This window comes from Anser cygnoides, chromosome 33 (genome assembly GCF_040182565.1).
Source record: "Anser cygnoides isolate HZ-2024a breed goose chromosome 33, Taihu_goose_T2T_genome, whole genome shotgun sequence".
NCBI classification, from domain to species: domain Eukaryota; kingdom Metazoa; phylum Chordata; class Aves; order Anseriformes; family Anatidae; genus Anser; species Anser cygnoides.
The window spans coordinates 2,642,656-2,656,286 of NC_089905.1; the positions used below are offsets into that span (position 1 = coordinate 2,642,656).

General features: G+C 54.2%; 4 protein-coding genes across 4 annotated transcripts; all 4 read left to right on the forward strand.

The window, feature by feature from the left end:
• Positions 1–1,309: 1,309 nt before the first annotated feature.
• On the forward strand, positions 1,310–2,569 carry LOC136788172 (putative small proline-rich protein 5). The gene is made up of 2 exons (XM_066986254.1): positions 1,310–1,463; positions 1,986–2,569. Exon 2 carries the CDS (start codon positions 2,007–2,009, stop codon positions 2,283–2,285), a length of 279 nt encoding a protein of 92 aa, XP_066842355.1. The 5' UTR covers positions 1,310–1,463; positions 1,986–2,006; the 3' UTR covers positions 2,286–2,569.
• Positions 2,570–4,543: 1,974 nt separating this feature from the next.
• On the forward strand, positions 4,544–5,786 carry LOC136788174 (putative small proline-rich protein 5). The gene is made up of 2 exons (XM_066986256.1): positions 4,544–4,682; positions 5,199–5,786. Exon 2 carries the CDS (start codon positions 5,220–5,222, stop codon positions 5,496–5,498), a length of 279 nt encoding a protein of 92 aa, XP_066842357.1. The 5' UTR covers positions 4,544–4,682; positions 5,199–5,219; the 3' UTR covers positions 5,499–5,786.
• Positions 5,787–7,754: 1,968 nt separating this feature from the next.
• LOC136788159 (putative small proline-rich protein 5) lies at positions 7,755–9,022 on the forward strand. The gene is made up of 2 exons (XM_066986192.1): positions 7,755–7,913; positions 8,433–9,022. The coding sequence occupies exon 2, from the start codon at positions 8,454–8,456 to the stop codon at positions 8,730–8,732; it is 279 nt and encodes a 92-aa protein (XP_066842293.1). The 5' UTR covers positions 7,755–7,913; positions 8,433–8,453; the 3' UTR covers positions 8,733–9,022.
• Positions 9,023–10,988: 1,966 nt separating this feature from the next.
• Positions 10,989–12,281, forward strand: LOC125180199 (putative small proline-rich protein 5). Its single transcript, XM_048049129.2, has 2 exons — positions 10,989–11,147; positions 11,666–12,281. Exon 2 carries the CDS (start codon positions 11,687–11,689, stop codon positions 11,984–11,986), a length of 300 nt encoding a protein of 99 aa, XP_047905086.2. The 5' UTR covers positions 10,989–11,147; positions 11,666–11,686; the 3' UTR covers positions 11,987–12,281.
• The last annotated feature ends 1,350 nt before the right edge of the window (positions 12,282–13,631 follow it).

The window sequence follows — 13,631 nt, forward strand, 5'->3', positions numbered from 1 at the left end:
GCTGAATGCAACTGAGCCGGTACCAACACCCACATCACTCAAAAACTGCATTTCATCACTCCACGTTGCCCTTTCCTCTTGTACTCCCCTCAAAGAACAGCACGCCATCAGTGGCAGCTCCACACAGTCATATTTCCCTTAGCGGGACCTGAATGTGAGAGCTCAGAAACATCGGTGAGTGGGTGTAAAACGAGGACGCCCCACTTGGGGAAGTCCTTGGAGGAGGTGGAGAGAGCAAGGGGGAATGCCAGTGGGACGCTGCAGGCTGAAGCCTGGAGGCCAGCCAGGAGAAGCCTAAGCACAGGATGGGCACCCAGAGTGGGCAAGCACCAGGGTCACCGCCTGGGCACTTGCAGCCTCCTGGGGTTTGGGATCCACAGCAGAGTGACCAAACACCCCTCAGCAATTCACGCAATCCTCCCTTACTGCACAAAGCTCAGTGCAAGTCACTGCATCGCCTCTAACCTAAGGTATTCCTTGGGCTGTGGGACACCCGGGTTCTGGAGAGAAGGGAGAAGAGGTTCTGGGAGCAGGTATCCAGTTAGTCGGATGGGTAACATTTCCCAAGGGGGATGAGCTGTCACCTTCCTGGCTTTACACTTTACAGGCTGACTCAGGTGGGATTACAAATCCAGCCTTAATGCCCATCGTGTTGCCAATGGGGACAGCATGAAAACCTTCCTGAAAGTTCAGCTGAAAACCTCCCTTGCTCAGAATCCTTTGCCTTCCACACTTCCCTGCTCATGACGTCAGGTGATAAGAGGATAAGAAACAGGTGAAGGGAAAGAAAAAAGTCAAGGAAAGGAAACCTGAATGGCCACAGACCCTGCACAGGTTCTCTGAACTTCAGCACCAATGAACCTTTGATAGAGGGGGGAGGAAGGAGAGGGGCCCATTCCCCTGGGAAGTGCAGGGGCAGGTGGAGAATCACAAAGAGTTTCCTTTTATGTCATGGCACGGCTCCAAGGAAATCCCAGCAGACTGCCCAACATCGAGCCAGGGCCTGCTAATCCCATTTCCCCTTGTCATAAAACAACACCTCAATTAACGTCCTGAGCTGTCTCTTGCACACAACGGTGTGCCTGCTGCAGGAGTCAGCATTTCAGAGCCATAACGACATTTCTCCCCCTGATGCAACCCCGGCTGCCCATCGGCACCCTAGGGAATACCGATGAGCTTAGTGTCAGTCTCCAGGAAACGGGACAGAGATCGCTTCCCCCCTCCTCCTAGGGAAATCTCTGGCATTGAAAGATGGGAGAGAACACCGTGCGTCAAGGAGGAAGCACTAAGAATAGGGTAGCGCCAGCACGTTCCTCACTGAGCGCGTGAACAACCCCACCGCCCTTGTGCACTGGTGTCTCATACCCGACGTGACCTTTGGGAGCTGTATAAAAGGCGGCTCAGCCCAATGCTCCTCACTCGCTCACCATCGCATCCAGACACTTCTCCCTGCAGCTCCAGAGGTAAGACATGTTCTCCTCCTCCTCTTCCTCCTGCTGCTGCTGCTGCTCCTGCTGCTAGAGGAGAAGCTGGCACTGGGGGCCATTGTGTCCTCCTGGGTGTGGGCACATAGCTTGGTGTCATCTGCCAGCAGCCGAGTGTTGCTCCAGGAGCAGCAGGCGTGGGGATGGGGATGGCTGGGGCAGGAGGGGGGGCAGTGAGGCAATGGCAAGGGATGCTCTGGCAGCTTGAGCTCCCTGCAGGTGGCCCTGGGCCCTGGGATGGGAAAAGGTCTTCAGGAGAGGCTGGCAAGGCTCCTTGCATCGACTTGGGGGACTAAGCTGCATGCAGGAGGGGCCGGAGCAAGCCCCAAGGGTGAGGCAGGGCTCAGGGTACATTCGGGTTGGGCTGGGAAGATGGAGAGAAAGAAAGAGGGCAAAGGGGAGAGCTGGGGAAAAGGTATAATGAAAGAAAGGAGGGGCTGAGGCTACGTGAGAAGTGCGCCTGGGTCTCCTCTCACCAGGATGATCTCTTGCTCCTGACAGCTTTGCCAACTCCCCGGAAAGATGTGCTCCCGTGGATCCTGCCACAGTCGCGAGACCTCCTGCCACAGCTCCCGCTCCTCCTGCCATGACTCAGGACCCTCATGCCATTCCACCTTCCAGAGGGAACCCGTGCCCCAGTTCCCCTGCGTGACGCCGTGCTGCCCCCCTGTGCAGCGCTACTGCCCCCCCGTGCAGATCTATTGCCCCCCTGTGCAGCGCTACTGCCCCCCCGTGCAGCCCTACTGCCCCCAGTACACCAAGAACATCTGCAAGCTGCCACCAACGTACCCCAAGTACTAGCACCAGGATCCGGGCACCCAACGCCGGCTGCCTCCTCCTGCACGCCCAGACCACGCAGCGCCCATTCTTACAGCTGTCCTGGGGACTCTGCCCTGTGCCTCACCGCTACCCCACATAAAATCGGACCCAAAGCATCCCGCAAGCAGTCCTTCTTTCCAACGACGCAGGAGATGGCCCTTCCAGGTGTGCCGGGCACAGTTACCACCGGGAAGCCTTTGATGCTGCACGCTTCTGTTTCAGGCTCCTCTGGATGGGGAAAACAATAAAGCTTACAATTCATGAAACCCACATTCTCCTTCCGTTTCTTTTCTCACTTTCCAGGGCCTTGGAGGTCTTCTAGATTTTTCTCTCCAAGGTTCTCCTACTTGACATGGGCCCCATTGTCCCTGTCCAGCAGCAACTATTCCTGGGGACATCAGGGGACAAAATAGGCTCATTAGCAGAGGAAAAAGCTCTCAGCTCACAAATCTCCATGTGCATCCCAGGGGCTGAGCAGCACAAAAGTCCCCCTCCTGACTCAGACCATCAGCTGCCCCACACACCTTCTTTGTCCCAGGCTCTGCAAAAAAAAACAACACCAAACACCACTGCCTGCAAACTCTGGCTTTGGGGCACAAGCAGAGATTGTTCCCTGGAAGGGCACGAAGGACTTCACAGCTGTCCGTCCCTTAGGCAGTCCATGCAATGAAGTACTCCAAGCTCAGACCCACAGCCTCGCCACGTCACTGCCTTCAGCTTTTTTTAATGCCTCGGAAAAAAACAGAAGCCATGCACTCCTCCTACCTGTGCCACCACTGCTTGTCACTGGTGTATGCTTTGGAGTGGAGAAATGGCCTAGCATGTGAATGTCAACCTCACGTTAGATCCAGGTGCAGTAGTGTAGCACCAATCCAACCCCTGCAATTCCTTAGGATGGAGAAACCATCAGCCAATCCCTGCTGAATGCAACCGAGCCGCTACCAACACCCACATCACTCAAAAACTGCATTTCATCACTCCACGTTGCCCTTTCCTCTTGTACTCCCCTCAAAGAACAGCACGCCATCAGTGGCAGCTCCACACAGTCATATTTCCCTTAGCGGGACCTGAATGTGAGAGCTCAGAAACATCGGTGAGCGGGTGTAAAACAAGGACGCCCCACTTGGGGAAGTCCTTGCAGGTGGTGGAGAGAGCGAGGGGGAATGCCAGTGGGACGCTGCAGGCTGAAGCCTGGAGGCCAGCCAGGAGAAGCCTAAGCACAGGATGGGCACCCACAGAGGGCAAGCACCAGGGTCACCGCCTGGGCACTTGCAGCCTCCTGGGGTTTGGGATCCACAGCAGAGTGACCAAACACCCCTCAGCAATTCACGCAATCCTCCCTTACTGCACAAAGCTCAGTGCAAGTCACTGCATCGCCTCTAACCTAAGGTATTCCTTGGGCTGTGGGACTCACGGATTCTGGAGAGAGGGGAGAAGAGGTTCTGGGAGCAGGTATCCAGTTAGTCGGATGGGTAACATTTCCCAAGGGGGATGAGCTGTCACCTTCCTGGCTTTACACTTTACAGGCTGACTCAGGTGGGATTACAAATCCAGCCTTAATGCCCATCGTGTTGCCAATGGGGACAGCATGAAAACCTTCCTGAAAGTTCAGCTGAAAACCTCCCTTGCTCAGAATCCTTTGTCTTCCACACTTCCCTGCTCATGAGGTCAGGTGACAAAACGGTAAGAAACAGATGCAGAGAAAAAAAAGTCAAGGAAAGGAAACCTGAATGGCCACAGACCCTGCACAGGTTCTCTGACCTTCAGCACCAACGAACCTTTGATAGAGGGGGAGGAAGGAGGGGGGCCCATTCCCCTGGGAAGTGCAGGGGCAGGTGGAGAATCACAAAGAGTTTCCTTTTATGTCATGGCACGGCTCCAAGGAAATCCCAGCAGACTGCCCAGCATCGAGCCAGGGCCTGCTAATCCCATTTCCCCTTGTCATAAAACAACACCTCAATTAACGTCCTGAGCTGTCTCTTGCACACAACGGTGTGCCTGCTGCAGGAGTCAGCATTTCAGAGCCATAACGACATTTCTCCCCCTGATGCAACCCCGGCTGCCCATCGGCACCCTAGGGAATACCGATGAGCTTAGTGTCAGTCTCCAGGAAACGGGACAGAGATCGCTTCCCCCCTCCTCCTAGGGAAATCTCTGGCATTGAAAGATGGGAGAGAACACCGTGCGTCAAGGAGGAAGCACTAAGAATAGGGCAGCGCCAGCACGTGCCTCACTGAGCGCGTGAACAACCCCACCGCCCTTGTGCACTGGTGTCTCATACCCGACGTGACCTTTGGGAGCTGTATAAAAGGCGGCTCAGCCCAGTGCTCCTCACTCGCTCACCATCGCATCCAGACACTTCTCCCTGTAGCTCCACAGGTAAGACATGTTCTCCTCCTCCTCTTCCTCCTGCTGCTGCTGCTGCTGCTAGAGAATAAGCTGGCACTGGGGGCCGTGGTGTCCTCCTGGGTGTGGGCACATAGCTTGGTGTCATCTGCCAGCAGCCGAGTGTTGCTCCAGGAGCAGCAGGCGTGGGGATGGGGATGGCTGGGGCAGGAGGGGGGGCAGTGAGGCAATGGCAAGGGATGCTCTGGCAGCTTGAGCTCCCTGCAGGTGGCCCTGGGCCCTGGGATGGGAAATGGTCTTCAGGAGAGGCTGGCAAGGCTCCTTGCATCGACTTGGGGGACTAAGCTGCATGCAGGAGGGGCCGGAGCAAGCCCCAAGGGTGGGGCAGGGCTCAGGGTACATTCGGGTTGGGCTGGGAAGATGGAGAGAAAGAAAGAGGGCAAAGGGAAGAGCTGGGGAAAAGGTATAATGAAAGAAAGGAGGGGCTGAGGCTACGTGAGAAGTGCGCCTGGGTCTCCTCTCACCAGGATGATCTCTTGCTCCTGACAGCTTTGCCAACTCCCCGGAAAGATGTGCTCCCGTGGATCCTGCCACAGTCGCGAGACCTCCTGCCACAGCTCCCGCTCCTCCTGCCATGACTCAGGACCCTCATGCCATTCCACCTTCCAGAGGGAACCCGTGCCCCAGTTCCCCTGCGTGACGCCGTGCTGCCCCCCTGTGCAGCGCTACTGCCCCCCCGTGCAGATCTATTGCCCCCCTGTGCAGCGCTACTGCCCCCCCGTGCAGCCCTACTGCCCCCAGTACACCAAGAACATCTGCAAGCTGCCGCCAACGTACCCCAAGTACTAGCACCAGGATCCGGGCACCCAACGCCGGCTGCCTCCACCTGCACGCCCAGACCACGCAGCGCCCATTCTTACAGCTGTCCCGGGGACTCTGCCCTGTGCCTCACCATTACCCCACATGAAATCAGACCCAAAGCATCCCGCAAGCAGTCCTTCTTTTCAACGACGCAGGAGATGGCCCTTCCAGGTGTGCCGGGCACAGTTACCACCGGGAAGCCTTTGATGCTGCACGCTTCTGTTTCAGGCTCCTCTGGATGGGGAAAACAATAAAGCTTACAATTCATGAAACCCACATTCTCTTTCCGTTTCTTTTCTCACTTTCCAGGGCCTTGGAGGTCTTCTAGATTTTTCTCTCCAAGGTTCTCCTACTTGACATGGGCCCCATTGTCCCTGTCCAGCAGCAACTATTCCTGGGGACATCAGGGGACAAACGGGGACATCAGGGGATATCAGACAGATTAGCAGAGGAAAAAGCTCTCAGCTCACAAATCTCCATGTGCATCCCAGGGGCTGAGCAGCACAAAACTCCCCCTCCTGACTCAGACCATCAGCTGCCCCACACACCTTCTTTGTCCCAGGCTCTGCAAAAAAAAAACAACACCAAACACCACTGCCTGCAAACTCTGGCTTTGGGGCACAAGCAGAGATTGTTCCCTGGAAGGGCACAAAGGACTTCACAGCTGTCCGTCCCTTAGGCAGTCCATGCAGTGAGGTACTCCAAGCTCAGACCCACAGCCTCGCCACGTCACTGCCTTCAGCTTTTTTTAATGCCTCGGAAAAAAACAGAAGCCATGCACTCCTCCTACCTGTGCCACCACTGCTTGTCACTGGTGTATGCTTTGGAGTGGAGAAATGGCCTAGCATGTGAATGTCAACCTCACGTTAGATCCAGGTGCAGTAGTGTAGCACCAATCCAACCCCTGCAATTCCTTAGGATGGAGAAACCATCAGCCAATCCCTGCTGAATGCAACTGAGCCGGTACCAACACCCACATCACTCAAAAACTGCATTTCATCACTCCACGTTGCCCTTTCCTCTTGTACTCCCCTCAAAGAACAGCACGCCATCAGTGGCAGCTCCACACAGTCATATTTCCCTTAGCGGGACCTGAATGTGAGAGCTCAGAAACATCGGTGAGCGGGTGTAAAACGAGGACGCCCCACTTGGGGAAGTCCTTGGAGGAGGTGGAGAGAGCAAGGGGGAATGCCAGTGGGACGCTGCAGGCTGAAGCCTGGAGGCCAGCCAGGAGAAGCCTAAGCACAGGATGGGCACCCAGAGTGGGCAAGCACCAGGGTCACCGCCTGGGCACTTGCAGCCTCCTGGGGTTTGGGATCCACAGCAGAGTGACCAAACACCCCTCAGCAATTCACGCAATCCTCCCTTACTGCACAGAGCTCAGTGCAAGTCACTGCATCGCCTCTAACCTAAGGTATTCCTTGGGCTGTGGGACTCACGGATTCTGGAGAGAGGGGAGAAGAGATTCTGGGAGCAGGTATCCAGTTAGTCGGAGGGGTAACATTTCCCAAGGGGGATGAGCTGTGACCTTCCTGGCTTTACACTTTACAGGCTGACTCAGGTGGGATTACAAATCCAGCCTTAATGCCCATCGTGTTGCCAATGGGGACAGCATGAAAACCTTCCTGAAAGTTCAGCTGAAAACCTCCCTTGCTCAGAATCCTTTGCCTTCCACACTTCCCTGCTCATGACGTCAGGTGACAAAATGGTAAGAAACAGATGCAGAGAAAAAAAAGTCAAGGAAAGGAAACCTGAATGGCCACAGACCCTGCACAGGTTCTCTGAACTTCAGCACCAACGAACCTTTGATAGAGGGGGAGGAAGGAGAGGGGCCCATTCCCCTGGGAAGTGCAGGGGCAGGTGGAGAATCACGAAGAGTTTCCTTTTTTGTCATGGCACGGCTCCAAGGAAATCCCAGCAGACTGCCCAGCATCGAGCCAGGGCCTGCTAATCCCATTTCCCCTTGTCATAAAACAACACCTCAATTAACGTCCTGAGCTGTCTCTTGCACACAACGGTGTGCCTGCTGCAGGAGTCAGCATTTCAGAGCCATAACGACATTTCTCCCCCTGATGCAACCCCGGCTGCCCATCGGCACCCTAGGGAATACCGATGAGCTTAGTGTCAGTCTCCAGGAAACGGGACAGAGATCGCTTCCCCGTCCTCCTAGGGAAATCTCTGGCATTGAAAGATGGGAGAGAACACCGTGCGTCAAGGAGGAAGCACTAAGAATAGGGTAGCGCCAGCACGTTCCTCACTGAGCGCGTGAAGAACCCCACCGCCCTTGTGCACTGGCGTCTCATACCCGACGTGACCTTTGGGAGCTGTATAAAAGGCAGCTCAGCCCAGTGCTCCTCACTCGCTCACCATCGCATCCAGACACTTCTCCCTGCAGCTCCAGAGGTAAGACATGTTCTCCTCCTCCTCTTCCTCCTGCTGCTGTTGCTGCTGCTGCTAGAGAATAAGCTGGCACTGGGGGCCGTGGTGTCCTCCTGGGTGTGGGCACATAGCTTGGTGTCATCTGCCAGCAGCCGAGTGTTGCTCCAGGAGCAGCAGGCGTGGGGATGGGGATGGCTGGGGCAGGAGGGGGGGAAGTGAGGCAATGGCAAGGGATGCTCTGGCAGCTTGAGCTCCCTGCAGGTGGCCCTGGGCCCTGGGATGGGAAAAGGTCTTCAGGAGAGGCTGGCAAGGCTCCTTGCATCGACTTGGGGGACTAAGCTGCATGCAGGAGGGGCCAGAGCAAGCCCCAAGGGTGAGGCAGGGCTCAGGGTACATTCGGGTTGGGCTGGGAAGATGGAGAGAAAGAAAGAGGGCAAAGGGAAGAGCTGGGGAAAAGGTATAATGAAAGAAAGGAGGGGCTGAGGCTACGTGAGAAGTGCGCCTGGGTCTCCTCTCACCAGGATGATCTCTTGCTCCTGACAGCTTTGCCAACTCCCCGGAAAGATGTGCTCCCGTGGATCCTGCCACAGTCGCGAGACCTCCTGCCACAGCTCCCGCTCCTCCTGCCATGACTCAGGACCCTCATGCCATTCCACTTTCCAGAGGGAACCCGTGCCCCAGTTCCCCTGCGTGACGCCGTGCTGCCCCCCTGTGCAGCGCTACTGCCCCCCCGTGCAGATCTATTGCCCCCCTGTGCAGCGCTACTGCCCCCCCGTGCAGCCCTACTGCCCCCAGTACACCAAGAACATCTGCAAGCTGCCGCCAACGTACCCCAAGTACTAGCACCAGGATCCGGGCACCCAACGCTGGCTGCCTCCTCCTGCATGCCCAGACCACGCAGCGCCCATTCTTACAGCTGTCCCGGGGACTCTGCCCTGTGCCTCACCATTACCCCACATGAAATCGGACCCAAAGCATCCCACAAGCAGTCCTTCTTTCCAACGACGCAGGAGATGGCCCTTCCAGGTGTGCCGGGCACAGTTACCACCGGGAAGCCTTTGATGCTGCACGCTTCTGTTTCAGGCTCCTCTGGATGGGGAAAACAATAAAGCTTACAATTCATGAAACCCACATTCTCTTTCCGTTTCTTTTCTCACTTTCCAGGGCCTTGGAGGTCTTCTAGATTTTTCTCTCCAAGGTTCTTCTACTTGACATGGGCCCCATTGTCCCTGTCCAGCAGCAACTATTCCTGGGGACATCAGGGGACAAACGGGGACATCAGGGGATATCAGACAGATTAGCAGAGGAAAAAGCTCTCAGCTCACAAATCTCCATGTGCATCCCAGGGGCTGAGCAGCACAAAAGTCCCCCTCCTGACTCAGACCATCAGCTGCCCCACACACCTTCTTTGTCCCAGGCTCTGCAAAAAAAAACAACACCAAACACCACTGCCTGCAAACTCTGGCTTTGGGGCACATGCAGAGATTGTTCCCTGGAAGGGCACGAAGGAATTCACAGCTGTCCGTCCCTTAGGCAGTCCATGCAATGAAGTACTCCAAGCTCAGACCCACAGCCTCGCCACGTCACTGCCTTCAGCTTTTTTTAATGCCTCGGAAAAAAACAGAAGCCATGCACTCCTCCTACCTGTGCCACCACTGCTTGTCACTGGTGTATGCTTTGGAGTGGAGAAATGGCCTAGCATGTGAATGTCAACCTCACGTTAGATCCAGGTGCAGTAGTGTAGCACCAATCCAACCCCTGCAATTCCTTAGGATGGAGAAACCATCAGCCAATCCCTGCTGAATGCAACCGAGCCGCTACCAACACCCACATCACTCAAAAACTGCATTTCATCACTCCACGTTGCCCTTTCCTCTTGTACTCCCCTCAAAGAACAGCACGCCATCAGTGGCAGCTCCACACAGTCATATTTCCCTTAGCGGGACCTGAATGTGAGCTCAGAAACATCGGTGAGCGGGTGTAAAACAAGGACGCCCCACTTGGGGAAGTCCTTGCAGGTGGTGGAGAGAGCGAGGGGGAATGCCAGTGGGACGCTGCAGGCTGAAGCCTGGAGGCCAGCCAGGAGAAGCCTAAGCACAGGATGGGCACCCACAGAGGGCAAGCACCAGGGTCACCGCCTGGGCACTTGCAGCCTCCTGGGGTTTGGGATCCACAGCAGAGTGACCAAACACCCCTCAGCAATTCACGCAATCCTCCCTTACTGCACAAAGCTCAGTGCAAGTCACTGCATCGCCTCTAGCCTAAGGTATTCCTTGGGCTGTGGGACTCACGGATTCTGGAGAGAGGGGAGAAGAGATTCTGGGAGCAGGTATCCAGTTAGTCGGAGGGGTAACATTTCCCAAGGGGGATGAGCTGTGACCTTCCTGGCTTTACACTTTACAGGCTGACTCAGGTGGGATTACAAATCCAGCCTTAATGCCCATCGTGTTGCCAATGGGGACAGCATGAAAACCTTCCTGAAAGTTCAGCTGAAAACCTCCCTTGCTCAGAATCCTTTGCCTTCCACACTTCCCTGCTCATGACGTCAGGTGATAAGAGGATAAGAAACAGGTGAAGGGAAAGAAAAAAGTCAAGGAAAGGAAACCTGAATGGCCACAGACCCTGCACAGGTTCTCTGAACTTCAGCACCAATGAACCTTTGATAGAGGGGGGAGGAAGGAGAGGGGCCCATTCCCCTGGGAAGTGCAGGGGCAGGTGGAGAATCACAAAGAGTTTCCTTTTATGTCATGGCACGGCTCCAAGGAAATCCCAGCAGACTGCCCAACATCGAGCCAGGGCCTGCTAATCCCATTTCCCCTTGTCATAAAACAACACCTCAATTAACGTCCTGAGCTGTCTCTTGCACACAACGGTGTGCCTGCTGCAGGAGTCAGCATTTCAGAGCCATAACGACATTTCTCCCCCTGATGCAACCCCGGCTGCCCATCGGCACCCTAGGGAATACCAATGAGCTTAGTGTCAGTCTCCAGGAAACGGGACAGAGATCGCTTCCCCGTCCTCCTAGGGAAATCTCTGGCATTGAAAGATGGGAGAGAACACCGTGCGTCAAGGAGGAAGCACTAAGAATAGGGTAGCGCCAGCACGTGCCTCACTGAGCGCGTGAACAACCCCACCGCCCTTGTGCACTGGCGTCTCATACCCGACGTGACCTTTGGGAGCTGTATAAAAGGCGGCTCAGCCCAGTGCTCCTCACTCGCTCACCATCGCATCCAGACACTTCTCCCTGCAGCTCCAGAGGTAAGACATGTTCTCCTCCTCCTCTTCCTCCTGCTGCTGTTGCTGCTGCTGCTAGAGAATAAGCTGGCACTGGGGGCCGTGGTGTCCTCCTGGGTGTGGGCACATAGCTTGGTGTCATCTCCCAGCAGCCGAGTGTTGCTCCAGAAGCAGCAGGCGTGGGGATGGGGATGGCTGGGGCAGGAGGGGGGGCAGTGAGGCAATGGCAAGGGATGCTCTGGCAGCTTGAGCTCCCTGCAGGTGGCCCTGGGCCCTGGGATGGGAAATGGTCTTCAGGAGAGGCTGGCAAGGCTCCTTGCATCAACTTGGGGGACTAAGCTGCATGCAGGAGGGGCTGGAGCAAGCCCCACGGGTGAGGCAGGGCTCAGGGTACATTCGGGTTGGGCTGGGAAGATGGAGAGAAAGAAAGAGGCAAAGGGGAGAGCTGGGGAAAAGGTATAATGAAAGAAAGGAGGGGCTGAGGCTACATGAGAAGTGCGCCTGGGTCTCCTCTCACCAGGATGATCTCTTGCTCCTGACAGCTTTGCCAACTCCCCGGAAAGATGTGCTCCCGTGGATCCTGCCACAGCCGCGAGTCTTCCTGCCACAGCTCAGGGTCCTCCTGCCACGGCTCCCGCTCCTCCTGCCATGACTCAGGGTCCTCCTGCCACTATACATTCCAGAGGGAACCTGTGCCCCAGTTCCCCTGCGTGACGCCGTGCTGCCCCCCCGTGCAGCGCTACTGCCCCCCCGTGCAGACCTATTGCCCCCCTGTGCAGCGCTACTGCCCCCCCGTGCAGCCCTACTGCCCCCAGTACACCAAGAACATCTGCAAGCTGCCGCCAACGTACCCCAAGTACTAGGAGGAAGATCCAAGCATGCATCCACGACCACAACCACTGGATGCCTCCTTGCTCAAGGCGTTGAATTCGTCTCCAGTTTTCATCGCTCACCAGCCGTACCACTTCTCTGCAATCAAATGCTTTTAAAACAGTTGGAGGGTCATGCAAAATTGGGACTAACATCTGGCTTTAATTATCCTAGAGCTGTTTAAGTTCTTTCAGCCAATGTAAATCACAATGATTTCTGCTGGGATTTTCCTTCATGCTTTGTTCCTTCGATCTTCAGCAAGAAAATAAAAGTTGCATTTCAACAGTTCTGGGTGTTTTCCGTCATCACTCCATCATGTCTGTTTTCTTATGGCATCTCTTTTGCTTTGTGGCTTTTCATCCATATTTTAATCACTGGTGAAATCAGCCTAAGTAGGAGGAATGCTAAGGAAACACAAAAGTTGAGGGAAATGCCTGCAGCACCACAGGCAGAGGGCTGGAAGAAACACATTGGTTTAATTCTTGATGAAAACTGACTACTTGCACTGAGCTCAGCATATGTAATGAGGGTTTAAGAGTTACAGCTAGGGGCCTTGCCTGCACATTCATGTTTTCACTCTAGATGGGATCTGCTGCTATATCTGGAAACAAAACAAAGCAAATCCTGCAGGGACCTTAACCTGCCTCGGAACACCCTTAATTAAACATTTTCTACAGTGTAAAATGAGCAAAGGTTTCCCAAGCATGATTCATCCATCCTAGGGCAGGCGTGTGAAATAGGCTGGATGAGCTGGGCACTGGAATTCCCTAGTAAATAACCAGTTGGTACATAAGTAATTGGAATTAGTTATTTATAAGTTACGGAGAAATTTGTCATTATAGAGGAACAGCCTATTAAAGAGGAAAAGTTGCAAATGGGAGACAGAGGACAATTAATTACACACCTAAGTTGTTGTTGCCTTTACTACAAGATGGGTCATTTTCATGCAACCATTGGGAACTACATTAAAAACTCTTTTCCCTATTCATTTTTCACCTCTCTCCAATTGGGCTTCAGATCAATAAAGCTTTCAGTGCACAGGAGTAGTTTTGCCTTCAAGTATACATATGTTCACTTTCCTTTCCTGCCCCAGGCCTTGAAGTTTCTATTCTGTGACTAATCACAGCATATTTCGTTTCCTTTAGTCCCACAAAAGGCACGAAGCCTCCGAGCTGGTTATGCTTACTGCTGCGCTTGAGCTTGAAGTTCCCACTAGCTTCAGGATGAGAAATTGCAGAAATAAGGAAACAAGAATGAAGTTTTTGTCAGCCCTGGAAAGATTCACCAGCTGCAACAGCATGGATCGAAGCCTTTATGGAAGTTTTACTTCACTAGAATACTTGTAAAAAAATCAGAGACCAGAAAATCTCAGAAATGAAGAAGTTCTCCATACCTAATGTTTTAGGTAGCTTAGAGGAACATTTCTGCTCCCCTGTGTCAAATAACATAATAGCAGATTTCCACAAGCAGGATAAACCATTAGAAAACCCCTAAGGTTTAATGAGGAGGAATTTGTGTTAGCTGGTTCATGGCAAGGATTGCTTCACCGCATTTGTAATTCTCTAAACAAAATAAACAACACTTTCTTACTCTGGGCATCTTTCTGAGCCTTCTGTGTTCATTCACTCAGTCTGAAAT